A 23,432-nucleotide genomic window follows, 5' to 3' on the forward strand; every position below is an offset into this window, starting at 1 on the left:
TCCTGCGCGGGCCACGCCCTCCACTCCGGGTCACGTCACACCCCACCCCGTCGGCGGTGTCATGTGACCGCCACCCGCCGGGCGGCGGGACGCAGGTTCGGGGGCGCGCGGAGGGGCGCTGGACACGCCCCTTCTTAAAGGGGACGCGTCCGGGCGGGGGGGGGCGGGGCGGCGCGCTGGACTGTGGGCCTGGAGGGGGAGAAGGATCCGGGGGGGGGGGGGGGCTTGGGGGATGCTGAGCTCTGTGGGTGGGTGGGAGGATCTTGGGGTGCGGGGCCTGGGGTGCAGAGGGTGCTGAGGGGGGGAACAGGGTGCAGGGTGGGGAACAGGGTGCTGGGGGGGGAACAGGGTGCTGGGGGGGCTCAGGGTGCAGGGGGGGTCACAGGGTGCTGGGGGGGGAACAGGGTGTTGGGGGGGGCTCAGGGTGCTGGGGGGGGAACAGGGTGCAGGGGGGGGGTCACAGGGTGCTGGGGGGGGGAACAGGGTGTTGGGGGGGGCTCAGGGTGCAGGGGGGGGTCACAGGGTGCTGCGGGGGGAACAGGGTGTTGGGGGGGGCTCAGGGTGCTGGGGTGGGACTGGGGGTGCTGGGGATTCTGGTGCAGGGCCCGGGGTGGGGCAGGGGCTCTCAGGCAGGCAGTTTTGGGGTGCACAGAGCTCGAGGGGGGCTGCAGGGCCCACACCAACCCTCCCCACCCCCCCACCCTGATCCCCCCACCCTGGTCCCCCCAGCCTGGCGATGCTGTCCCAGATCTTCATCCTCTCCTCCAAGGGTGACCGGCTCATCCACAAGGACTGTATCCACCGCCCCCCCCCACACCCGCTGGGGTCCCTCCTCTTTGGGGGGGCTCCCCAGGGCCACCCCCCCCCCCATTCTCCTTAACCCCCCCTCCAGTCCGTGGGGAGACCTGCGGCACCACTACGGACCTCGCCGACACCTTCTACCGCAGGATCACGTCGCTGCCAGGGGACCAGGCCCCTGTCTTCATGGTAAGGTGGGCAGGCTGAGGGGGGACGGGGGGACGGGGGGGGGGGCTCCATTGGGGACCCACGGGGCTGGGGGTCCCAGCTCTGCCCCCTCCCCCAGGCACACGAGGGCCGGCACTTTGTCCACGTGAGGCACGCGGGGCTCTACTTCGTGGCCACCACGACGCCGGATGCGTCCCCCTTCGTGCTGGTGGAGTTCCTCAACAGGTCTGGGGTGACCTGGGATGGGGGGGGGGGGGGTGTGACAGGGACCCCCCCCTGATGTCTGGGTGGGTCCCTCCTGCAGGCTGGTGACGCTGCTGCGGGATTTCTGCGGGCCCCTCAGCGAGAAGAACGTCAGCCTCAACTTTGCCCTCATCTATGAGCTGCTGGATGAGATGCTGGTGGGGACGTGACCCAGGGGAGCTGGGTGGGTGGGTGGGGGGATTGCTGGGGACACCCTACTGAGGAGGGGGGGTGCACCTTGGCATGGTGAGAACTCCCTGGAGGGAAGGGGGGGGGGGGGGACGGACACCTCAGGGGGCTGGGGACACACCTTGGGGTGGTGGGGACCCCCCTTTGGGGCTGGGGACAGTTCAGGGGGTGAGGGGGACCTTGCCAGAACACCCAGTTGGGACACCCCGTAGGGAAGAGGACAGGGAACACTTTGGGGGGGCAGAGGGGGAGGGCGGGCAGAGGACACCCCCAGGGACCACATGGGATGGCTTTGGGGAGGGGGTGACAACCCCCGCCCCCCCGGCCCCTCCAGGACTACGGCTACATCCAGACCACAGCGCCCGAGGTGCTGCGCAACTTCATGCACACGGAGCCTGTGGCCACCAAACCCTTCAGCCTCCTCGACCTGGGCTCCATCGGGCTGGTGAGGACCACGGGACACCCCAAACTTCACCCCCTCCCCAATCCCCCCACCCCCCCCGGCCTCCCAAGGCCTGGCTGGGGTACCCCAAACCCCGTGTCACCCCCCCCTGCCCCGTCATTGCAGTTCGGCGCCGAGACGCAGCAGAGCAAGGTGGCCCCCAGCTCAGCCGCCAGCCGCCCCGTGCTGCCGCCCCGGGGGGAGCAGGTAGGACCCCCCCCCCCACCATGATGCCCTGTCACCTCATTGCCCCCCTCCCCCCCCTCTCCAAAAAAAAGCCTTGACCCCCCCCCCCCCTCTGGCTTTAGGGCACCAGGAACGAGGTTTTTGTGGACGTGGTGGAGAGGCTGACGGTGGTCATCGCCGCCAATGTGAGTGGGGACAGGGATTCCCTACCCTCCCCAACTCAGCATGTCCCCAGAGCGTTGGGGGGGCCATGTCCCCTGGGTGTTTTGCCCCCCCCCCCTCGTTGGGACCCCTATGTTCTCCCCAAATCTCACCCACACGTCCTGTCCTCTTCCCCAGGGGACACCCATGAAGGTGGATGTCCAGGGGGAAATCCGCCTCAAGTGCTACCTGCCCAGCTGCGTGGGTAAGGGGGGCCCGGGGGGGGGGTCCATGCACAGCCAGGGCCGTCCCTCGGGGTCACCCCACACCGTTCCCCATCCCCACAGAGATGCGCATCGGGCTGACGGAGGAGTTCTGCGTGGGCAAGTCGGAGCTGCGGGGTGAGCTCTCCAGGTCCCTCTGCCCTCCAGCACCCCCCAACACCCCCCTGCTCTGTCCCCCCCACCCCATAGTGCCCTTCTCTGCCCCCCCCTCCCCCCCCCAGGGTACGGCACGGCCGTCCGGGTGGACGAATGCGCCTTCCACAGCTCCATCAAGCTGGATGAGTTTGAGAGCGGGAGGGTCCTGAAGGTCACCCCGAGCCAGGGGGAGGTGAGAGACGCCGGGGGACATGGGGAGAGGGGGGAGGGCTGTGGCAGCTCCCCCCCACCCTGAGCCCCATCTCCCCCAGCTCACGCTCATGCAGTACCAGCTGGCTGATGACATCCCCTCGCCTCTGCCCTTCCGCCTCTTCCCCACCGTGGACCAGGACCCCACGGGGAGGTGAGTGGGTGGGTGGGTGGGGTGGGCGGGTCACCCCCATTCTGACCATCCCTGGGGGCTGACCCCAATTCTGACCGTCCTTGTTTCCCTGCAGGCTCCGGCTGTACCTGAAGCTCCGCTGCGACCTGCCCCCCAAAAGGTAGGAATCTGGGGGGGGGGCTGGGGACACAGCAGAGTCTGGCCCCTGACACCCCCCCCCCACCTCAAATATTCCAGCCAAGCCCTCAACGTCCGCCTGCAGCTGCCTGTACCCAAGGGGGTGAGCAGGTGGGTGCCGGCATTTGGGGGTCTGGGGGGGGGGGGGGATTGTCTCCCACCTTGTCACCCCCTCACCCCCTCCTCGTGCCCCCCCCCCTTGCCCCCCCCCCCAGCCTGGCACAGGAGCTGAGCAGCCCCGAGCAGACGGCCGAGCTGCAGCCCGGCACCAAATCCATCCGCTGGGACATCCCGCGATGCCAGGGGGGGTCACAGCTCTCCGCTCTCTTCAAGGTGAGGGATGGGTGGACCGAGGAGCGGGGTGGGGCGGGGTGGGGGGGTGTGGGTGTGCCGGGCAGGGAGCTCCCCCCATGGCCCCCCCCCCCTTTCCCCGGAGCTCGGGGACAGGCAAGCGACCCGTCCCCTCCCTGCTCCTGGGGGGTGACCGTGGGGCACCATGCCCTCCCCGCAGCTGGAGGTGCCGGGGCTGAGCCGCGCGTCGCTGCTGGAGCTGGGCCCGGCCAACCTGGCCTTCGAGCTGCCGGCGCACACGTGCTCAGGGCTGCACGTCCGCTTCGTGCGGCTGCTGGGGCCAGCCAGGCCCCCCCAGCGCTGGGTGCGCTACCTCACCCACAGCGACTCCTACGTGCTGCGCCTCTGAGGGGGGGAACCCCCCTCACTCCGCCAAAACCCGCACCCCTACGGCCCCCCCGACGGCAGGAAAGCGTGCCCTGAAAGGGAAACCTGCGCCCCTACGCCGGCTGTCAACCAAGTATTTATTTAACCGTCACCAAACGGGGCCCGGGGCGCCGGGCTCCCCCAGATTTGGGGTTGTAACAACAATAAACAGGCACCAAAGTGCTCCGTGCTACCGGGGCTCGCTCGCTCAGCTGTCCTGTGGGGAGTGATGGGGGGGGATGTCCTGTGAGACTCCCCCAAAGTGGGTGAGGGGAGGGCTCTCCTTTTGGGGGGGGGGTCCGTGCATGCTCACCTCAATTCCCAGGATGGTGGAGTCAAAGAGGTCCCGGAGCTGGTCCTGGGGGTCCAGCAGAGTCGGGGGCAGGGGAGGGGGAGGCAGATTGGGGTTGGGTGGGGTGGGGGGCACCCCAGGGCACCACTGGCCCCACCCCTGCAGTTGCAGGTGGGCGGGGGGACACCTCACCTTCTGTTCTGGGGTGTTCTTGCTGCTCTCCTCTTCAATCACCTCCTCCTCCTCCTCCTCCATCATCAGACTGAGCCTGGGGGAGAAGGGAGGGAGGTGGGAGATGGAGGACCCTCCCCAGGACTCTCCCCCTACAGCCCCAGTGCCCACTCTGGTCCCCCTCATGCCCACCCTGTTCCCCCCCAGCAGCCCCAGTCCCCTGGCCCTCACTCACCGGTTCATCCCACTGCGCTGGCGGGACAGTGAGCTGGTGCTGGAGGAGAGGATGGGGAATCAGGGGGGTGCCCTGGGCAGGAAGGGGGACCCTCACCCCCTAACCCAGCCACTCACCTCTGCAGGAAGCTGGGGTCAGAACCAGGGTCCTGCGCTGGCAGCCAGGGCTGGGGGGGCCGGGGGCCCCCCTGCAGCATCGTGGAGGTCAGGGCCGGGCTGGGGAGGCGGCTGCTCGGCCATGGGCTGGAGTTGGGGTGCTCCGAGGGGGCTGCAGGAGAGGGCCGAGCGTGGGGAACCCCCCACGCCATCCTCACACCCTAATATCCCTCAGCCATGTCCCTGTCCCATCCCCTCCTGTGGACAGCCTGGCTCTGCCAGTGACAGCACCGACACAAACCACCTCTCGGCTTCCTCCCCTGCGGTGACCCTCCCTTTGTACTGGGGAGACTCAAATTGGTCCCCCCAGCGAGGGGCAAACCCTCCCAGCCCCGCAGAGCCCACAGCCTGGGTGCTGGGGGTGGCACTGCCCCAGGACATGGGGTCCCCCGGGTCTCACCATCCATGCGGGGTCTCTTGGCGGCGGAGCTGGGCGGGGGGTGCGGGCGGGGGGCTGTGCTGCGGCTGCTGACAGAGCCCCCCTCCTCCTGCGGCTGCAGGGAGTTGCGGTAGGTGACAAGGGACGGCCACGGCGTGTCCTGTGGTGCCAGCCACCGCCGCTCCTGGCACATCTTCTCCAGGTAGGCCAGGCTGTGGGGGGGATTGGGTGACACGGCACCAGGGACCTGTGGGGTGCTGGGGGACCCCGCATCGACCCCACGTGGCCCCTGGGGACCCAAATGGGATCCCGCCCCGTCCCCCCACTCACATCAGGGCCTTGTCAGGACGCAGCAGCCGAGGCGAGAACTCGCTCAGCACCTCCAGGAAGGGCAGGTTGAGGGGCAGCAGCCCCATCCCGGGGCCTGGCGGCTCCTGGAAGGCGAATTGGATCCCCTCCCTGGCCAGGGAAGAGGGATGAGGGGTAAAGGTGAGCCCTAGCCCGGCCCCCCCCGGCCCCCCCCCCCCCCCCCCAGCCCCTTGTACCTGTGCACGCTGAGCAGCGCTGGGCGGTTGCGGAGCTGGTGGAGGCTGAAGAGGAGGGAGAAACGCCGCGCTAGGTCCCGGATCTCCAGGAAACCCTTGGCTGCCTGGATCTCGGGGCCCTGCTGCAGCAGCAGCTCCGTCATCAGCTGCGCAGGGGCAGAGGGTCAGTGCGGGACCCCTTGGAGACCCCCAGGTTCACGCGGAGCCCCCAAACTTCCTGGATGCCCTCCTACCCCTCCAGAGTCCCCCTGAGCCTCCCAGACCTCCCCAAACTCCCCAAACTCTATCCTCATCTCCTGGAGCCTCCCAGGCCTCCCTACAGCACCCCGAAGACACCCCTGGAGACCCCCCAGATTTCTCAGAGACCCTCACAGCCTCCTGGAGGACAACCCTAGGGACCCCCAGAACCCCCCCAGCCGGCGGCGTACCTGCTGCAAGCTGAGCAGCAGAGTGCGAGCCCACTCCTGCCGGTCGATCTGCCGGGTGCAGTTCAGCGTCTCTTTGATGATGTCCCCATAGTCGCTGTAAAACTGGGGAGCAGGCGATGGGGGAGGAGGTGACGGGGGCCGGTGGCGGGGTGTGTGTCGATGTCCCCAGGGCGTTGTGGGGCCGGGGGGAGAGGGGGGAGAGCCCTCCCGTGCATCCCCTACCTTGGCGTAGTGCTTGAAGACATCAGAGGCGGCGCTGAGCTCCAGCACGTTGTAGATGATGAGCTTGCAGAAGCCAGCCAGGAGCACCCGGCGCTGGTGCAGCTCCTCGATGCGGCTCTCGCCGTCCTCTGCGGAGACAGGAGGGGACGGTGTGTGTGTGGAGGGGAGAGGTACCCTGGGGGAACACCCCCCCCCCCCCCAAGGTAGCGTGGAGGGGACGTACCCGTGGCCGAGAGCTCCTCGTGGCTGCAGGCATGGTTGAAAACGTGGTCCATGAGGAAGGCGGCCAGCTGGGACTGCAGCCCGGCGTCGGGCAGCAGCACCAGCGGGGCCAGTGCCTCCCGCCCGTCCTGCGGCAGCTGGGGCCCGAACACCAGCAGCAGGTCACTGAGCACCATGAAGGCCTGAGGGCACGAGGATGGACTCGGTGCCAGGCCTGGATCTCCCCCCTGCCGTCCTCTCAGCCCCTGCATACCCGCTCCTGGACACCGGCGTCCACGTCAGACAGGCAGCTCTGGCACAGCGAGCAGAAGGAGGTGACTCTGGTCTTCAGGCTCCGCAGCTGCTCCTGGGAAGGGGGACCCGGTCGCCTTTAGGGACACGGAGGCCGCCCCAAACTGTCCTCGCGGCCGTCTCTGTGCTCACCTGGGGGACATCGGTGCTGGGCAGGCGTGAGAGCTCCCAGAGGATGTGGAAGTGGAGGCAGGTGATGGTAGGGACAAGGACCTGTGGGGGTGGATGCGGACAAGGGATGGCCGTGGGGCTGAGGAGCCCCGCCACCTCCCTGCCATGTCCCCACTGTGTCCCCAGGGCGGTACCAGTACCTGTGAAGGCACCTCGCCTGTGTCCACGGTGTGCTGCAGGAGCTGGGCGCAGGGCTCAAAGAGCTGCCAGGGTGTCAGGTCGTGGGCGCTGCAGGGACAGAGGGGCGTCAGCCGGGCGAGGGGAGATGTGGGGCAGGAAACAGGATGCTGGGGGACAGGGACATGGGGAGCACGTGGGGCAGGGGACAGGGACACGGGGACAGGGAAATGGGGAGTGCAGGGGACAGGACACGGGGACAGGGACATGGGGAGCACATGGGACAGGGACACAGGGAGCACGTGGGATGGGGACAGGGATATGGGGAGCACATGGGATGGGGACAGGACATGGGGACAGGGACATGGGGAGCACATGGGGCAGGGGACAGGACACGGGGACAGGAACATGGGGAGCACATGGGGCAGGGGACAGGGACATGGGGAGCACATGGGGCAGGGTGCCAGGGGCACAGTGAGCACATGGGATGGGGACAGGGACACGGGGAGCACATGGGACGGGGACAGGGACATGGGGAGCACATGGGGCAGGGGACAGGGATGTGGGGAGCACATGGGGCAGGGGACAGGGGCACAGTGAGCACATGGGATGGGGACAGGGACACGGGGAGCACATGGGATGGGGACAGGGACACGGGGAGCACATGGGGCAGGGGACAGGGATGTGGGGAGCACATGGGGCAGGGGACAGGACACGGGAACAGGGACACGGGGAGCACATGGGGCAGGGGACAGGACACAGGGACAGGGACATGGGGAGCACATGGGGCAGGGTGCCAGGGGCACAGGGAGCACATGGGATGGGGACAGGGACACAGGGAGCACATGGGGCAGGGGACAGGGATGTGGGGACAGGGACACAGGGAGCACATGGGATGGGGACAGGGACATGGGGAGCACATGGGGCAGGGGACAGGGATGTGGGGAGCACATGGGGCAGGGGACAGGACACGGGAACAGGGACACGGGGAGCACATGGGGCAGGGTGCCAGGGGCACAGGGAGCACATGGGATGGGGACAGGGACACAGGGAGCACATGGGGCAGGGGACAGGGACACGGGGACAGGGACACAGGGAGCACATGGGATGATGACAGGGACATGGGGAGCACATGGGGCAGGGGACAGGGACACGGGGAGCACATGGGATGGGGACAGGGACACGGGGAGCACATGGGGCAGGGTGCCAGGGGCACACAAGGCAGAGGTACAGGATGCCACGGGACAGGGCACAGGGGAGGCACATGAAGGGGGACAAGGACACTGGGGAACCCCTGGGGATGCGGGCGGAGGGGTGGTGTGGCCTCCCGGCTCCCCACTCACTTGAACAGGATGGAGATCCTCTTCAGTGTGGCCGCCATGCTGTACACCTCCTCCTCGTCCAGGGACGAGGCCTGGGCAGGGCCCAGGGTTGGGGACACCCCAGCGTGGGGTTGGGGATGCTCCGCGCAGGGTTGGGGACCCACGCGAGGCTGGCGACACCCCACTCCCCGTGGTCCCTTGCCAGTTCCCCCACCCAGTGCCTCCCAGATCGGCTCTCTTCCCTGCCAATCCTGCCCAAGCCACCACTGTCCCTCCGGGTCCCGGTCCCTCTCCTGTCCCCAGCCCTGTCCTGGAGTGCGAGTCCCTGCCTTGGGGTGGCCCGAGCTCCATCCACATCCAGGTGCCTGTCCCTGACCACAGACTCGGGGTCCCGCTCCCGTCCCCTCTACCTGGAGCAGCTCGGTGACCTCTTGGTGGAATTTGTCGGCCAGCTGGTCGGCGAGGCGGCTGCGCACCAGGTCCCCGCGGCCGTGGAGGGTGAGCTCAGGGTCGCAGAGTGCGTGGAGGGCACGGGAGGCGGCCTCCAGCACCGCCTGCCCCGCGTGCTTCTCCACCACCTCCTGCAGCTGGCCCAGCACCAGCTCCAGGTGCTGCGGGGAGAGGGGGAGGCAGGGGCTGCAGGGGGCATGGGGATGCGACGCCTCCCCGGGGGGACGAGGGGACTTGCAGCCTCCCACAGGGATCTACGGCCACGCACTGGAGAGGATGAGCACAGCCATGGGCCCCCCAAGGGGACAGGGACAGCCCCTTGATGGGGGGCGCAGGGGACGCAGACAGGAACCCCATCGGGAACAAGGACACGGCACCCTGACCGGGACAGGGCACACAGCACCGCAACAAGGACAGGGATACAGCACCTCGATGGGGACAGGGACACAGAGAACCCCGATGGGGACAGGGACATGCAGAACCCCAAAAGGAACAGGGACGCAGCACACCGATGGGGACGCAGGGACGCAGCACCCCGATGGGGACACCCAGAGGCCTCAGCATCCCATCCCAGCAGACCCATTTCCCCAGGGGGGGTCGGATCCTGCCCGGGGGGTGAGGGGGAAGCACCTTCTCCAGCCGCCCGGTGCAGTAGATGCTGAGGTCGAAGCAGCGCAGCACCTCCAGGAGCAGAGCCGCCTTCTCAGCATCGGCCGAGAACTGGGGGGGGCCAGGGGAGGTGGGGGTGTCAGCACTGAACGCCCCCCCCACCCCCAGGCCCCTGGGGTGGCAGGGGGCCCCATCCCCCTCACCTTGGCCAGCAGCTGGGGCAGGGCCGGGACAAGGCAGTGGGTGAGCCGGGTTCTCTCCTCCACCTGCGCCTTGCGCTCCCGGGCCGAGGGCTGAGGGCAGAAAGGGGGGCTCAGGGCGGCCCAGGGGGGCCCCCCCGCCCCCTCCCCAGCCCCTTCCTGGGTCCCCGTTACTTTTTTGGCCGGGCCGCGGCCCACCGGGGGCTGCCCCTCGGCTGCCTGGACCACACTGGCTGCCAGGATCTCCACCAGCGCCTTCTCCTGCCGGTCTGCCAGGTCTAGGGGGGAACGGGAAATGAGGGGGGTGGGGGGTGGCCCGGCACCCCCTTGGCTGTGCCGGGGGGTCCCAGAGCATTCCCACAGGTCCCGGTGCATCCCAACAAATCCCAGTATGCCCCCTCGACCACCCACCAGTGCCCCAGCAATGTCGCAGCCCACCCCAGGGACACTTGAGCATGTTGCCGTATGTTCTAGTGACGACTCGGCGCCTCCCCATCACATCCCAGTAACGTCCCAGACTCTCCCAGGGATGCCTCAGTATGGCCCAGTGCATTGCAGCAGTGCCCCGGTGCCTCCCCGTGATTTCTCAATACATCCTAAAGCATCCCAGCATCTCCCAGTGCATCCCAGCAGCATCTCTGTACAACTCAAGGGTGTCCCAGTGACTCCTCCGTGATGTCCCAGCACATTCCAGTGGTTTTCCTGGTAGTGCCGTACCCTCTGTGGGCGACTCTTCCAGCAGCAAAGCGCTGATGGTGTCCCAGTCCCTCAGCCTTGGCCCGGCGCAGTCCCACAGGCTGTCCACCAAGTAGGCTGCGTGCTCGTGGAGCTGGGGAGGGGGGACAGGGGACCGTCGCGGCACACCGGGCCCCCCCCTCCCCAGCCTGCCCGGGCCCCCTGCGACCCCTCTCACCTCACTCTCGATGAAGAAGGCCAGAAGCAGCCGGAAGAAGACCCTGTTGTCCCCATCGCGAGATGGCTCCCTGTCCACCCCTCGTTGGGGGTCCAGCAGCCTGGGGACACACGTCCGAGGTCACACGGGGGTCCCCGTGGGCCCACGCTGGGTGTGAGAGGGGGCAGAGCCCTGAGGGGACGCAGACACGGGGGTCCCAAGTGCCTGAGCAGGATGTACAGGGGGGAGCCCCCCAAGGGACAGGTCCTACATCGCTCTGGGGACAGAGCCCCAGGGGATGCAGTCACAGGGGGTGTCCCCCAACCCCCAGCCCATACCCTCGGGCGGCACCCGAACCCGGAGCCCCGCGGGACAGGGAGGACCCAGGCTGACGGCGCGCGCAGCTGCGGCCGCCCCAGATGTGCAGAGGAACAGGGCCGTGACAAGCCCAAACACCCGCCGCTGCCAAGAGCCGCCAAGGCCTGTGCCGAGATAAACAGGAGCCGAGCGCAGGAGCAGGAGCGGGGCGGGCGGCCAGGGCTTGGGGGGCAACTGACCCAGCGTGTGCTGGGCTCGCGCTTGCCCTGCGGCGACCCCCAGGCGGTCCCACTGCCGTTAAACTAACGAGTCCGGGATGAAGGTAGCCCGTCGGCCGGCCTCCGCCAGCCCGCCTGCCAGCTGCTCCCCACGGCGAAGCGGGGGAGGAAATTGAGACTGACTCAGGGTTTGGCAGGCAGGATAGGCTCAGCTTTTCGCGGGGGGCTGCGGCCGGGTGACAGCAGCCCCGGTGCCGGGCAGCGGTGGGCTGGGAGCCAGCCGCCGATACGGGATGGGCTGTGCCAGGCACCGGCCCTCCGCTCACCTGCGGTAGAGGAAAACCCCGGCGGCGGAGGCCAGTGCCCGACTGGATACGTAAACCACGGGGTAAACACTCTGGCAGTCCTCCTCCGTCAGCGCCTCCTCCGCATTCCTGCGCACAAGGAATAGTGGGGGGGTCCCCGCTCCTCCCGTCCCCCCAGCCCGGCTCCCTGTTCTCGCTGCCCCAGGGCCCCGCATTCACAGCGGGACCCTGTCCCCCCCCTGGGCGCCCTCCAGCCCCATTGTCCGTCCCCTCTCACTGGAGGACCCCATGTCCCCCCCCCCCCAGCCCCAGCCCTGCGCTCACTCCAGCATCAGCGTCAGCAGCTTCACCACCTCCACGGCAACGTCAGGCTCCTTGTCGAGCACCATGGAAACTATGCGGGTCTGGCGAGGGGGGACACGGTCGGTGACAGCCTGCAGGGACCCGGGGGACCCCTGGGGGTCCCCCCGCTCACCTTGAAGCGGCTGGTGAAGAGTTCCATGTGGGCAGCCGTGTCCCGGCGGCAGTACAGCCCTTGCAGCACCTTCACACACTGCAAGCGCACCTCCCGCTGCTGCAGGGAAGGGGGGGGCTGTCAGCGGGGACCCCCGGCCCAGCCCCACGGCCCCCAGCCCCCCCCCCCATCCCGAGCCCACCTTGTCATGCAGGGTCCAGCCGACGTACTTGAGGTAGCCGTCGGTGAGGAAGGAGGCCGTGTAGCTCCTCATCCACGTCCCCAGCTCCTCCATGCAGATGGCTCGGATCTCGGGCACCACATCTCTGCCACGTGCGGCACCGCGCCGGCTCACACCGTGGACCCCCGCATCACCCCCCCCCCCACGCTCCGCGCCCCTTCTCCCCCAGTCATACCCCCTCCCGAGCCACTGGGCTGGCCCCGACCTGTAGCGGTGCACGAAGACGCCCTTGAAGACGGCGTTCATCATGTTCTCAATCTCCTCCTGCTGCTCCTGGAGCTGGGGGGACGCAGCGGGGCTCGGCGTGGGGGTGCCTGGCCCCCCGCCGTCGCCACCCAGCCCCCTCACCACCGCCGCTCACCTCCCGGCGCTTCTCCATCAGCGCCTCCAGCTTGTCGGTGGCCCGGCGGCCAGGCCCCTTGCTCCGCTCGGCCTCGTACTGCCGCTGGTTGTTCTCCCGGTGCAGGCTCACGCCCAGCGCCACGTTCACCAGGGCCGTCATCAGCTTCATGGCTGGGAGGGCAGCGCAGTGGGAGTGGGGACCCCCCTGGGGAGCCCCCCCCCCCCACACACACACACCCCCAGGGACCTGCCTACCTGCCAGGGTGCTGGTGTGGCGGAAAGCCCGCACCTGGGAGTCGGAGAGGCCAGTGAGCAGGGAGATGAGAGCGTCCATCAGGAACTCATCGTAGACGATGTTGTACTGGCACTGCCGCACCACCACTGTCACCAGCTCGCAGAAGCCGGCCCGGAAGCGGCGCCAGGGCTGGGTGCTCAGCGAGAGGGGGTAATCGGCTGAATCCTGCGGGAGAATTGGGGTGAGCCAGGCCCCCCACCCCCCCGGCTGCCGCCTTCCCCTCACACCTGCCCCGCACCTCCTCAAACTTCTCTGTCAGCTGCTGGATGATCTCCGAGTTCTGCAGGTGCCTGAACATCTCTGGGGTCACCACGCCTGCCAGAGGAGCCAGGGGTGGAATGGGGGTCCCTGGGCTGGGGGGGGGGCAGGCCCCACCAGCAGCACAGAGGGGACAGAGCACCTGGTGGGGACCCCTCCACACCTCTGCAGCCACAGGAGCGGATGATAAAGTTGGCGAGCTCCAGGAACCCCGCCTCCCGGTCCTGTTTGTAGGTCTCCAGCCAGTCGTCCACCACTGTCTGCGGGCGCAGGAAGGCGGCATCAAAAAGCAATCAGACAGGGACACCTGAGTCACCTGCTTGAGCCACATACAGCCCCCCCCGTGCCCCTTCACCCCCTGTCTGAGCTGGCTACGTCTCCCCAGGGCACTGGGTGAGCAAGGTTACCTCGACAGCGATCTTGGCTGACCGGATGGCCTCAAAGAAGGTGTTTTGCTCTGGGTTGCTGACAGCCAGACCGTTCCCATCCCCGCTGAGCTCCCTCCTCCGGGGACGCTTTGAGACCTGGTGGGAGGGGACACGGCAGAGGTCTGGAGCAGCCCCGGGGCAGGGGACACAGCCCGAAATAAGGGGCAGGACGTACGAGGCCGTGGTTCGGCGGCTGGCGGGGTCCCCGCTTGCTGTGCGGCTGCAGCGTGTCCTCGAAGTCGCTGCCAGAGTCACCGCTGCTGAGCTCCCTGCGGGGACAGGGCAGTGGTGGGGATGGACAGGGAGATGGTGGGGATGGACAGGGAGGTGGTGGGGATGGACAGGGAGGTGGTGGGGATGGACAGGGAGGTGGTGGGGATGGACAGGGAGGTGGTGGGGATGGACAGGGAGGTGGTGGGGATGGACAGGGAGGTGGTGGGGATGGACAGGGAGGTGGTGGGGATGGACAGGGAGGTGGTGGGGATGGACAGGGAGGTGGTGGGGATGGACAGGGAGGTGGTGGGGATGGACAGGGAGGTGGTGGGGATGGACAGGGAGGTGGTGGGGATGGACAGGGAGGTGGTGGGGATGGACAGGGAGGTGGTGGGGATGGACAGGGAGGTGGTGGGGATGGACAGGGAGGTGGTGGGGATGGACAGGGAGGTGGTGGGGATGGACAGGGAGGTGGTGGGGATGGACAGGGAGGTGGTGGGGATGGACAGGGAGGTGGTGGGGATGGACAGGGAGGTGGTGGGGATGGACAGGGAGGTGGTGGGGATGGACAGGGAGGTGGTGGGGATGGACAGGGAGGTGGTGGGATGGACAGGGAGGTGGTGGGATGGACAGGGAGGTGGTGGGATGGACAGGGAGGTGGTGGGATGGACAGGGAGGTGGTGGGATGGACAGGGAGGTGGTGGGATGGACAGGGAGGTGGTGGGGATGGACAGGGAGGTGGTGGGGATGGACAGGGAGGTGGTGGGGATGGACAGGGAGGTGGTGGGATGGACAGGGAGGTGGTGGGATGGACAGGGAGGTGGTGGGATGGACAGGGAGGTGGTGGGGATGGACAGGGAGGTGGTGGGGATGGACAGGGAGGTGGTGGGGATGGACAGGGAGGTGGTGGGGATGGACAGGGAGGTGGTGGGGATGGACAGGGAGGTGGTGGGGATGGACAGGGAGGTGGTGGGGATGGACAGGGAGGTGGTGGGGATGGACAGGGAGGTGGTGGGGATGGACAGGGAGGTGGTGGGGATGGACAGGGAGGTGGTGGGGATGGACAGGGAGGTGGTGGGGATGGACAGGGAGGTGGTGGGATGGACAGGGTGGTGGTGGGATGGACAGGGAGGTGGTGGGGATGGACAGGGAGGTGGTGGGGATGGACAGGGTGGTGGTGGGGATGGACAGGGAGGTGGTGGGGATGGACAGGGAGGTGGTGGGGATGGACAGGGAGGTGGTGGGGATGGACAGGGAGGTGGTGGGATGGACAGGGCGGTGGTGGGGATGGACAGGGCGGTGGTGGGGATGGACAGGGCGGTGGTGGGGATGGACAGGGCGGTGGTGGGGATGGACAGGGAGGTGGTGGGGATGGACAGGGAGGTGGTGGGGATGGACAGGGAGGTGGTGGGGATGGACAGGGAGGTGGTGGGGATGGACAGGGAGGTGGTGGGGATGGACAGGGAGGTGGTGGGATGGACAGGGAGGTGGTGGGGATGGACAGGGAGGTGGTGGGGATGGACAGGGAGGTGGTGGGGATGGACAGGGAGGTGGTGGGGATGGACAGGGAGGTGGTGGGATGGACAGGGAGGTGGTGGGGATGGACAGGGAGGTGGTGGGGATGGACAGGGAGGTGGTGGGGATGGACAGGGAGGTGGTGGGATGGACAGGGAGGTGGTGGGATGGACAGGGAGGTGGTGGGATGGACAGGGAGGTGGTGGGATGGACAGGGAGGTGGTGGGGATGGACAGGGAGGTGGTGGGGATGGACAGGGAGGTGGTGGGGATGGACAGGGTGGTGGTGGGGATGGACAGGGTGGTGGTGGGGATGGACAGGGAGGTGGTGGGGATGGACAGGGAGGTGGTGGGGATGGACAGGGAGGTGGTGGGGATGGACAGGGAGGTGGTGGGGATGGACAGGGAGGTGGTGGGGATGGACAGGGAGGTGGTGGGGATGGACAGGGAGGTGGTGGGGATGGACAGGGAGGTGGTGGGGATGGACAGGGAGGTGGTGGGGATGGACAGGGAGGTGGTGGGGATGGACAGGGAGGTGGTGGGGATGGACAGGGAGGTGGTGGGGATGGACAGGGAGGTGGTGGGGATGGACAGGGAGGTGGTGGGGATGGACAGGGAGGTGGTGGGGATGGACAGGGAGGTGGTGGGGATGGACAGGGAGGTGGTGGGGATGGACAGGGAGGTGGTGGGATGGACAGGGAGGTGGTGGGATGGACAGGGAGGTGGTGGGGATGGACAGGGTGGTGGTGGGGATGGACAGGGAGGTGGTGGGGATGGACAGGGAGGTGGTGGGGATGGACAGGGAGGTGGTGGGGATGGACAGGGAGGTGGTGGGGATGGACAGGGAGGTGGTGGGGATGGACAGGGAGGTGGTGGGGATGGACAGGGAGGTGGGGGGGATGGACAGGGAGGTGGGGGGGATGGACAGGGAGGTGGGGGGGATGGACAGGGAGGTGGTGGGGATGGACAGGGAGGTGGTGGGGATGGACAGGGAGGTGGTGGGGATGGACAGGGAGGTGGTGGGGATGGACAGGGTGGTGGTGGGGATGGACAGGGTGGTGGTGGGGATGGACAGGGAGGTGGTGGGGATGGACAGGGAGGTGGTGGGGATGGACAGGGAGGTGGTGGGGATGGACAGGGAGGTGGTGGGGATGGACAGGGAGGTGGTGGGGATGGACAGGGAGGTGGTGGGGATGGACAGGGAGGTGGTGGGGATGGACAGGGAGGTGGTGGGGATGGACAGGGAGGTGGTGGGGATGGACAGGGAGGTGGTGGGGATGGACAGGGAGGTGGTGGGGATGGACAGGGAGGTGGTGGGGATGGACAGGGAGGTGGTGGGGATGGACAGGGAGGTGGTGGGGATGGACAGGGAGGTGGTGGGGATGGACAGGGAGGTGGTGGGGATGGACAGGGAGGTGGTGGGGATGGACAGGGAGGTGGTGGGGATGGACAGGGAGGTGGTGGGGATGGACAGGGAGGTGGTGGGGATGGACAGGGAGGTGGTGGGGATGGACAGGGAGGTGGTGGGATGGACAGGGAGGTGGTGGGATGGACAGGGAGGTGGTGGGGATGGACAGGGTGGTGGTGGGGATGGACAGGGAGGTGGTGGGGATGGACAGGGAGGTGGTGGGGATGGACAGGGAGGTGGTGGGGATGGACAGGGAGGTGGTGGGGATGGACAGGGAGGTGGTGGGGATGGACAGGGAGGTGGTGGGGATGGACAGGGAGGTGGTGGGGATGGACAGGGAGGTGGTGGGGATGGACAGGGAGGTGGTGGGGATGGACAGGGAGGTGGTGGGGATGGACAGGGAGGTGGTGGGGATGGACAGGGAGGTGGTGGGGATGGACAGGGAGGTGGTGGGGATGGACTAGGCCGTGGTGGGGACGTGCCCTGGGGCCGGCAGTGCCCCTACCCCCCTGCTCTCCCCCCACTCACGGGCTGTCGGGGTCCGGCGGCAATGGTGGGGAGCCGCTCTGCGCCCCGGCCCGCCCCGGGGCGGGGCTGGAGCCGGTGCCGGGCCCGGCGGAGAAGCTGGAGGAGCCGGAGGATCCGGAGGAGGAGGAGGCGGCGGCGGCCTGGAGGCGGGCCGAGCGCCGCGGGGGCATGGCGGGGGGTCCGGAGTGTCCTGGCGGCCCCTCGGCCCTGACACCAGCCCGAAGGCCCCGAACTGCTCCGGGGAACCGGGGGAGGGGGGGGGGGGGGGGGTAAGGCCCGGCTCTGCCCCCCAAGGGCTCCCCGGGATCACGCGGAGGTCACGTCAGGTCACGTGCCCCGCCTCGCCTCGCGCCGCCGGAAGGTCACCAGGCCCGGCACGTGCAGGCTGGGCCCAACGCGCAGGCGCACTGAGGGGAGGGGGGGGGGGGGGAAGCCCCGCCCCCCCCGGGAGGCACGCGCGAGGGGCGTGGCCCGAGCAGGCCCCCACCGACCACGTGGGACGGGGTGGCCTCGGGGTCCTTGTGCCCCCCGCCCGTCTAGCCGGGGGTCCCTCTAGCGCCCTGCCTTAGTTCCGTATGTCCCGGGGACCCCCCGCAGCCCTGTATGGCCGTGGGGTTCCCACCCCGCGGGGCCTCGGTGCCCCCCCCACAGCCTCGGCTCCCCTATGGCACTCCATACGGTGCCTGCAGATCCTCTATAGGCCCTTATGGCCACCTGACGCTGGGGCCCCATCGGGTTCCACTTGGCCCTGGCATCGCCAAGAGCCTCGGGATCCCCTATAGCCCCGTATGGCCTGGGGGTTCCCATAGCCCCCTATAGTCTGGAGTGTCCTTATAGCCCCATATGGCCTGGGGGGTCCCATAGCTCCCTATAGTCTGGAGAGTCCTTATAGCCCCATATGGCCTGGGGGGTCCCATAGCCCCCTATAGTCTGGAGAGTCCTTATAGCCCCATATGGCCTGGGGGTTCCCATAGCCCCCTATAGTCTGGAGAGTCCTTATAGCCCCATATGGCCTGGGGGTTCCCATAGCCCCCTATAGTCTGGAGAGTCCTTATAGCCCCATATGGCCTGGGGGGTTCCCATAGCTCCCTATAGTCTGGAGAGTCCTTATAGCCCCATATGGCCTGGGGGGTCCCATAGCCCCCTATAGTCTGGAGAGTCCTTATAGCCCCATATGGCCTGGGGGGTTCCCATAGCCCCCTATAGTCTGGAGAGTCCTTATAGCCCCATATGGCCTGGGGGGTCCCATAGCCCCCTATAGTCTGGAGAGTCCTTATAGCCCCATATGGCCGGGGGGGGTCCCATAGCCCCCTATAGTCTGGAGAGTCCTTATAGCCCCATATGGCCGGGGGGGGTCCCATAGCCCCCTATAGTCTGGAGAGTCCTTATAGCCCCATATGGCCGGGGGGGGTCCCATAGCCCCCTATAGTCTGGAGAGTCCTTATAGCCCCATATGGCCGGGGGGGGTCCCATAGCCCCCTATAGTCTGGAGAGTCCTTATAGCCCCATATGGCCTGGGGGGTTCCCATAGCCCCCTATAGTCTGGAGAGTCCTTATAGCCCCATATGGCCTGGGGGGTCCCATAGCCCCCTATAGTCTGGAGAGTCCTTATAGCCCCATATGGCCGGGGGGGGTCCCATAGCCCCCTATAGTCTGGAGAGTCCTTATAGCCCCATATGGCCGGGGGGGGTCCCATAGCCCCCTATAGTCTGGAGAGTCCTTATAGCCCCATATGGCCTGGGGGGTTCCCATAGCTCCCTATAGTCTGGAGAGTCCTTATAGCCCCATATGGCCGGGGGGGTTCCCATAGCCCCCTATAGTCTGGAGAGTCCTTATAGCCCCATATGGCCTGGGGGTTCCCATAGCCCCCTATAGTCTGGAGAGTCCTTATAGCCCCATATGGCCGGGGGGGGTCCCATAGCCCCCTATAGTCTGGAGAGTCCTTATAGCCTGGGGGTTCCCGATAGCCTCCTGTGCTCTGGGGTGTCCCCCCGACCTGCTGCCCCCCTTCCCCGTGTCCACCCCCCTTGTCAGTCTGTCCATCCTATCCCTCCACCCCCCCCCCCCCCGGTCCCCCAGTGCCCTCTCTGCGACCTCCAGTGCCCCCCCAGGCCCTGCAGCATCCTCCCCCCCCAGCGCCTCCCAGTTTCCCCCAGTCCCACCGCCCAGGGTGCAGGGGCAGCTCCTGGCCCCGGTGTCCTACGGCGGGGGGGGGGGGGGGTCCCGTCGCAGTCCCGGTGCCGGCCGTTCCGCCGTATCCGGGCGGGGGCGCGGGGGCCGTCCCGGTACCGGGGGCCGTCCCGGTGCGGCGGGGCGGGGCGGGACAGCGGGAGACAAAGGAGAAAACTTCGCGAAGAGCGAGAGAGCGGGGCCGGGACACCGGGAGCCGCCGGGACAACACCCCCCCCCCCCCCCCCCCCTCCGCCCCGCCCGGAGTACGAAATACCCCCCACCGGGTATCGGCTCCTGCGTCAGCGGGACCCCCCACCCGGGACACCGAGGCGGCTGGACCCCCCCCGGGAACCCCCCCCCCCCCCCCCCCGATCGCGGCGGGATGCGGCGGGGCTGAGCGAGCGGCCCCGCGTCTGCGGTGAGTGCGTGGGGAGCACCGGGACCGGGGGAAACCGGGGTCACGGGGGGTACAGACACCGGGGGAGGGGGGCACCGTGGGGCACGGAGGGTCGGGGGGGACACCGGCACACGGGGACGGGGCACGGCGGGGAGCCGGGGGTCCGAGGGGGAGAGGTTGGGCACACGCGAGGGACGAGGGGCACGGGAGGGACACGGGGCCGAGGGGGGCGGGGGGGTGGCACAGAAATTGTGGATCGGGGGCGGGCAGCCCCTGGGAAGCCACACGGGGCCTGGGGGACACTGGGGACAGTGGGACGAGGAGACTGTGAGGTCACGTAGGGGTCAGCGGTCCTGATGGCACTCGGGGTTCAGGGGGGGCACGTGGCTGTGCAGCACTGGAGGGGGCAGGGGGGGCTGGAAGGGGATGAGGGAGGTGGGGGATCCAGGGGTCTGGGGACAGGAGGGGTACAGGGAGTTGGGGGGACCCGGGGGAGGAGGTCCTGGAGGGGAGATACAGGTCTGGGGGTCGACCTGGGGGGGCTTGGGGGGGGCCCCGGGGCACGGCTGGGGGAAGGTGGGGTGTGGGCAGGCAGCCTGGGAATGTGAAGGAGGGATGGGGGGGTACAGGGAGACACGGGGGGTGAGTGGGACAAGAGTTTGGGGCTGCAGGGGTCCCAGGGGAATGTGGGGTCCCAGGGCTCAGGAGCAAAGCAGGGGGGTGGGGGGACAGAAGGGGTGTCGGGACGCGGCTGGGGACATGGGGTCAGGGGACGGGAGTGTCCTTGGGGGGGTACAGGGGGAGACGTGGCATTGTGGGGCAGGGGCTGTGGGGGACAGATGGTGATTTATGGAGGGGGACAGGGGGGTCCTGGAAGGGACAAGGAGTAAAGGGGGGGTCCTGGAGGGGGACGGGGGGACACAGGGGTTTCCTGGAGCTATGGGGAGAGCGGAGGGTCCTGGAGTGCGACAGAGGGGCCCCGGGGACATGGGGGGGGTCCTGGGGCAGAGGGAAGGATGGGGGTGTCAGAGATCTGCCCTGGGGCGGTGGCCCATCCCTGTCCCCATCCCCATCCCCTTCCCGTAAGAGCCCCGGCCGTCCCCGGGTGGGGCCAGGCTGGCGGGTACCCAACACCCCCGCAGACCCCCCCCCCCCGGCATCACGACGTGGCTTTGGGCGGTCCCGGGGCTCTTCCCAGGCGGAATTGGGGCTGGCTTGGTGGGACCAGGGGGACCCCGATGTGGCAGCACCCCTGTGTCCCCCAGGAAGGTGACGCCGGGGTGCTCTGAAGCCACCCTGTCCCCCATCACACCCCCTCCAAACACCCCACACCCCCCGCCCCCAGACGATGAAACTGCCGCCCGCCTGCTGCCGGCTCCAGACGCTGGGAGCTGCCCTGGGGGTTTGCGTCACCATCGGCTTCACGCTGCAGCTCCTGGGGGGGCCCCTCCAGCGCAGGTGAGACCCCTCCCTGGCTCACCACACGCTGCACCCCCAAAATCCCCCGGGGCCGCACCCAGCGGATGTCCCAGCTCGGGTGGGATTCTTGTCCCTGACCCCTCGGGCATCCCCTGGATGGATGGGATGGGGGTGCCTGACCCCCTTGGGGCTGAACCCCCCTGGCAGGATGGGGGGGGGGGGTCCCCACCAGCACCCCCTGATCCTGCCGCACGCCCTCAGGGCCCCCGCGGCCCACCCTGGCCACCCCCCCGCACCTTGCCAGCCCCGCACCCACCTGGTTTTCCTGAAGACCCACAAGACGGGGGGCAGCAGCGTGGTGAACCTGCTGCACCGCTTCGGGGAGGCACAGGGGTTGCGCTTCGCCCTGCCCCACCGCTACCAGTTCGGGTACCCCAGCCCCTTCCGGGCCGAGCGGGTCAAGGGGTACCAGCCGGGGGGTCCCCCCTTTGACATCATCTGCCACCACATGCGCTTCAACCTCACCGAGGTACCGGGGACGACGTGGGGGGGACAGGAGGGGGTGTGTGTGCGGGGAAGTGGGGGAGTGGGAGTGGGTTGGGGGGTGTGGGGCGGAGAGGGGTGGGGGGTGGCTGGGTTTGGGAGGGGGGGGGAGGACATGAAGGGGAGATGGAGGGGGTTTTGGAAAGAGAAAGAAGGGAAACTGGTGGGGATGCCTGGGGTCTGGAGGAGATGGGGGGATGTAACGTGAGGCGGACGAGGTCTGGGGGCAATGGGTGGCTGGGGGGCAGACGGAGGAGGCTGGGGGGGGGGGGGGGCCAACGGGGGGGGTCCAGGGGACACCCCGAGGGTCGGCCGGCGGGGGTGCCGAGCCGCCGCCGCGGTTCCTGCCCAGGTGCAGAAGGTGATGCCCAACGACAGCTTCTACTTCTCCATCGTGCGGGACCCCGGCACGCTGGGCGAGTCGGCTTTCGCCTACTACCGGGCTGTGGCGCCGGCTTTCCGGCGAGCCCCGTCGCTGGCCGCCTTCCTGGCAGCTCCGGGCCGCTTCTACGAGGCCGGGGCGCGGGGCAACCACTACGCCCGCAACCTGCAGTGGTTCGACTTTGGTTTGCCGGCGGTGGGCGAGGAGGACAGGGCCGGGGTGACGGCGGCGCTGGAGGGGCTGGAGCGGGTTTTCCCGCTGGTGCTGCTGGCCGAGCACTTCGACGAGTCGCTGGTGCTGCTGCGCGAAGCGTTGTGCTGGCCGGAGGAAGCCGTGGCCGCCTTCGCCCACAACGGCCGCCCGGCCGGGGACGCCCCCCGCGTCTCGCCCTCCCAGGCCGCCCGCCTGCGGGCATGGAACGGCCTCGACTGGGCTCTCTACGCCCACCTCAACCGCTCCTTCTGGCGCCGGGCTGAGGCTTTCGGGGCCACCCGCCTGCGGGACGAGGTGGCCCGTCTGCGCCGGCGACGAGCCGCCCTGGCCCGGCGCTGCCTGCGGGGCGGCGGGCCCTCGCCCGCCCGCGCCATCGCCGACGGCCGCCTCCGCCCCTTCCAGCCCCCCGGCCGGACCCAGATTTTGGGGTACGCCCTGCGGGCCGGGCTGCCCCCCGCCGAGCGGGAGCGCTGCGCTCGCCTCGCCACCCCCGAGCTGCAGTACAAGGACATCCTCGACCGGCGGCAGTTTGGGGGGGGGAACGGGTCGGTCCCGCCCGGGGGGTAGCGGGGTGGGGAGCCCTGACAGCGACAGGGGAACGGCGCCGTGCCTCGGTTTACCTGGGCTGGGCAATGGGCCCCCTAACCCCGATGGGGGCCAGGGTCCCCCCATGGAACCACTCTGTGCCTCAGTTTACCGGCTGTGGGTAATGCTGCCTCCCACCCCACCTCGCCCTCCCCCCGGTCTAATAGGGATTGGGGTCCCCCGTGGTACAGCTCTGTGCCTCAGTTTACCTGGGCTGGTAATGGCCACCCTGAAACCTGACTGGGATCGGGATCCTCCCGTGGTACCACCCTGTGCCTCAGTTTACCAGGCCTGGGTAATGGGCCCCCACCCCCCTCATGGTACAGCTCCGTGCCTCAGTTTACCAGGGCTGGGTAATGGGCCCCCACCCCCCTCATGGTACAGCTCCGTGCCTCAGTTTACCAGGGCTGGGTAATGGGCCCCCACCCCCTTCATGGTACAGCTCCGTGCCTCAGTTTACCAGGGCTGGGTAATGGGCCCCCACCCCCCTCATGGTACAGCTCCGTGCCTCAGTTTACCAGGGCAGGGTAATGGGCCCCCACCCCCCCCCACGTGCACACGGAGCCCCAGCACCCCCTGGGGGAAGGGGCTGGCGCCGGCCCCGCCCAATCAAAGGCGCGCTTTGTGGTAACTATGGCAATAAAGACTGGAATCAAGCCGTTGATTGGGTGTTGC

At 68.6% G+C, this 23,432-nt stretch overlaps 3 protein-coding genes across 10 annotated transcripts; 2 read left to right on the forward strand and 1 right to left on the reverse strand.

Annotated features, from left to right (window-relative positions):
- The first annotated feature begins 38 nt into the window (after positions 1-38).
- AP4M1 (adaptor related protein complex 4 subunit mu 1) lies at positions 39-4,014 on the forward strand. Of its 4 annotated transcripts, none has more exons than XM_042798024.1 (16): positions 39-95; positions 730-794; positions 893-987; positions 1,085-1,191; positions 1,271-1,367; positions 1,733-1,843; positions 1,967-2,047; positions 2,149-2,211; positions 2,366-2,432; positions 2,515-2,568; positions 2,673-2,779; positions 2,859-2,950; positions 3,045-3,089; positions 3,167-3,217; positions 3,322-3,439; positions 3,782-4,014. In XM_042798024.1, the coding sequence occupies exons 2-16, from the start codon at positions 737-739 to the stop codon at positions 3,878-3,880; spliced, it is 1,245 nt and encodes a 414-aa protein (XP_042653958.1). In that variant the 5' UTR covers positions 39-95; positions 730-736; the 3' UTR covers positions 3,881-4,014. The 4 variants fall into 4 exon arrangements, with proteins under 4 accessions (XP_042653958.1, XP_042653957.1, XP_042653959.1 ...); XM_042798023.1 differs by having other exon boundaries at positions 43-95; positions 3,618-4,014; XM_042798025.1 differs by lacking the exon at positions 39-95 and adding an exon at positions 241-248 and having other exon boundaries at positions 3,618-4,014.
- Positions 3,905-18,880, reverse strand: STAG3 (stromal antigen 3). Of its 4 annotated transcripts, XM_042798018.1 has the most exons (33): positions 17,047-18,877; positions 13,559-13,652; positions 13,363-13,479; positions 13,119-13,215; positions 12,936-13,012; positions 12,658-12,862; positions 12,422-12,573; positions 12,266-12,339; positions 12,022-12,145; positions 11,841-11,939; positions 11,690-11,769; positions 11,387-11,494; positions 10,546-10,645; positions 10,350-10,461; positions 9,807-9,910; positions 9,636-9,725; positions 9,454-9,543; positions 8,784-8,984; positions 8,395-8,465; positions 7,075-7,162; positions 6,896-6,976; positions 6,726-6,818; positions 6,474-6,654; positions 6,251-6,378; positions 6,029-6,130; positions 5,601-5,746; positions 5,386-5,514; positions 5,077-5,267; positions 4,638-4,788; positions 4,522-4,560; positions 4,308-4,383; positions 4,137-4,181; positions 3,905-4,040 (listed from the first exon to the last, which is right to left on the reverse strand). In XM_042798018.1, exons 1-33 carry the CDS (start codon positions 17,214-17,216, stop codon positions 4,032-4,034), a joined length of 3,624 nt encoding a protein of 1,207 aa, XP_042653952.1. In that variant the 5' UTR covers positions 17,217-18,877; the 3' UTR covers positions 3,905-4,031. The 4 variants fall into 4 exon arrangements, with proteins under 4 accessions (XP_042653952.1, XP_042653951.1, XP_042653950.1 ...); XM_042798017.1 differs by having other exon boundaries at positions 6,726-6,764; positions 8,395-8,984; positions 17,047-18,879; XM_042798016.1 differs by having other exon boundaries at positions 8,395-8,984; positions 17,047-18,879.
- A 480-nt stretch (positions 18,881-19,360) lies between these two features.
- Positions 19,361-23,419, forward strand: GAL3ST4 (galactose-3-O-sulfotransferase 4). Of its 2 annotated transcripts, none has more exons than XM_042798272.1 (4): positions 19,361-19,636; positions 20,881-21,073; positions 21,296-21,563; positions 21,930-23,419. In XM_042798272.1, the coding sequence occupies exons 2-4, from the start codon at positions 20,964-20,966 to the stop codon at positions 22,737-22,739; spliced, it is 1,188 nt and encodes a 395-aa protein (XP_042654206.1). In that variant the 5' UTR covers positions 19,361-19,636; positions 20,881-20,963; the 3' UTR covers positions 22,740-23,419. The 2 variants fall into 2 exon arrangements, with proteins under 2 accessions (XP_042654206.1, XP_042654207.1); XM_042798273.1 differs by having other exon boundaries at positions 20,961-21,073.
- The last annotated feature ends 13 nt before the right edge of the window (positions 23,420-23,432 follow it).

This window comes from Tyto alba, unplaced genomic scaffold (genome assembly GCF_018691265.1).
Source record: "Tyto alba isolate M040663 unplaced genomic scaffold, T.alba_DEE_v4.0 Super-Scaffold_27, whole genome shotgun sequence".
In the NCBI taxonomy this organism is placed as follows: domain Eukaryota; kingdom Metazoa; phylum Chordata; class Aves; order Strigiformes; family Tytonidae; genus Tyto; species Tyto alba.

What these genes read in the sequence shown, in the direction of transcription:
- STAG3 (XM_042798016.1), bottom strand. Translation starts at nt 17,216, where the DNA reads ATGCCCCCGCGGCGCTCGGCCCGCCTCCAGGCCGCCGCCGCCTCCTCC. An exon ending in CCACACCAGCACCCTGGCAG is followed by an intron (nt 12,574 to 12,657) that starts GTAGGCAGGTCC and finishes CTGCCCTCCCAG; the next exon opens with CCATGAAGCTGATGACGGCC. An exon ending in AGAACACCCCAGAACAGAAG is followed by an intron (nt 4,182 to 4,307) that starts GTGAGGTGTCCC and finishes CTGGACCCCCAG; the next exon opens with GACCAGCTCCGGGACCTCTT.
- GAL3ST4 (XM_042798272.1), top strand. Translation starts at nt 20,964, where the DNA reads ATGAAACTGCCGCCCGCCTGCTGCCGGCTCCAGACGCTGGGAGCTGCC. An exon ending in GGGGGGCCCCTCCAGCGCAG is followed by an intron (nt 21,074 to 21,295) that starts GTGAGACCCCTC and finishes GCACGCCCTCAG; the next exon opens with GGCCCCCGCGGCCCACCCTG. An exon ending in TGCGCTTCAACCTCACCGAG is followed by an intron (nt 21,564 to 21,929) that starts GTACCGGGGACG and finishes GTTCCTGCCCAG; the next exon opens with GTGCAGAAGGTGATGCCCAA.
- AP4M1 (XM_042798023.1), top strand. Translation starts at nt 737, where the DNA reads ATGCTGTCCCAGATCTTCATCCTCTCCTCCAAGGGTGACCGGCTCATC. An exon ending in CCGGCTCATCCACAAGGACT is followed by an intron (nt 795 to 892) that starts GTATCCACCGCC and finishes CCCCCCCTCCAG; the next exon opens with TCCGTGGGGAGACCTGCGGC. An exon ending in AGCTCTCCGCTCTCTTCAAG is followed by an intron (nt 3,440 to 3,617) that starts GTGAGGGATGGG and finishes CCCTCCCCGCAG; the next exon opens with CTGGAGGTGCCGGGGCTGAG.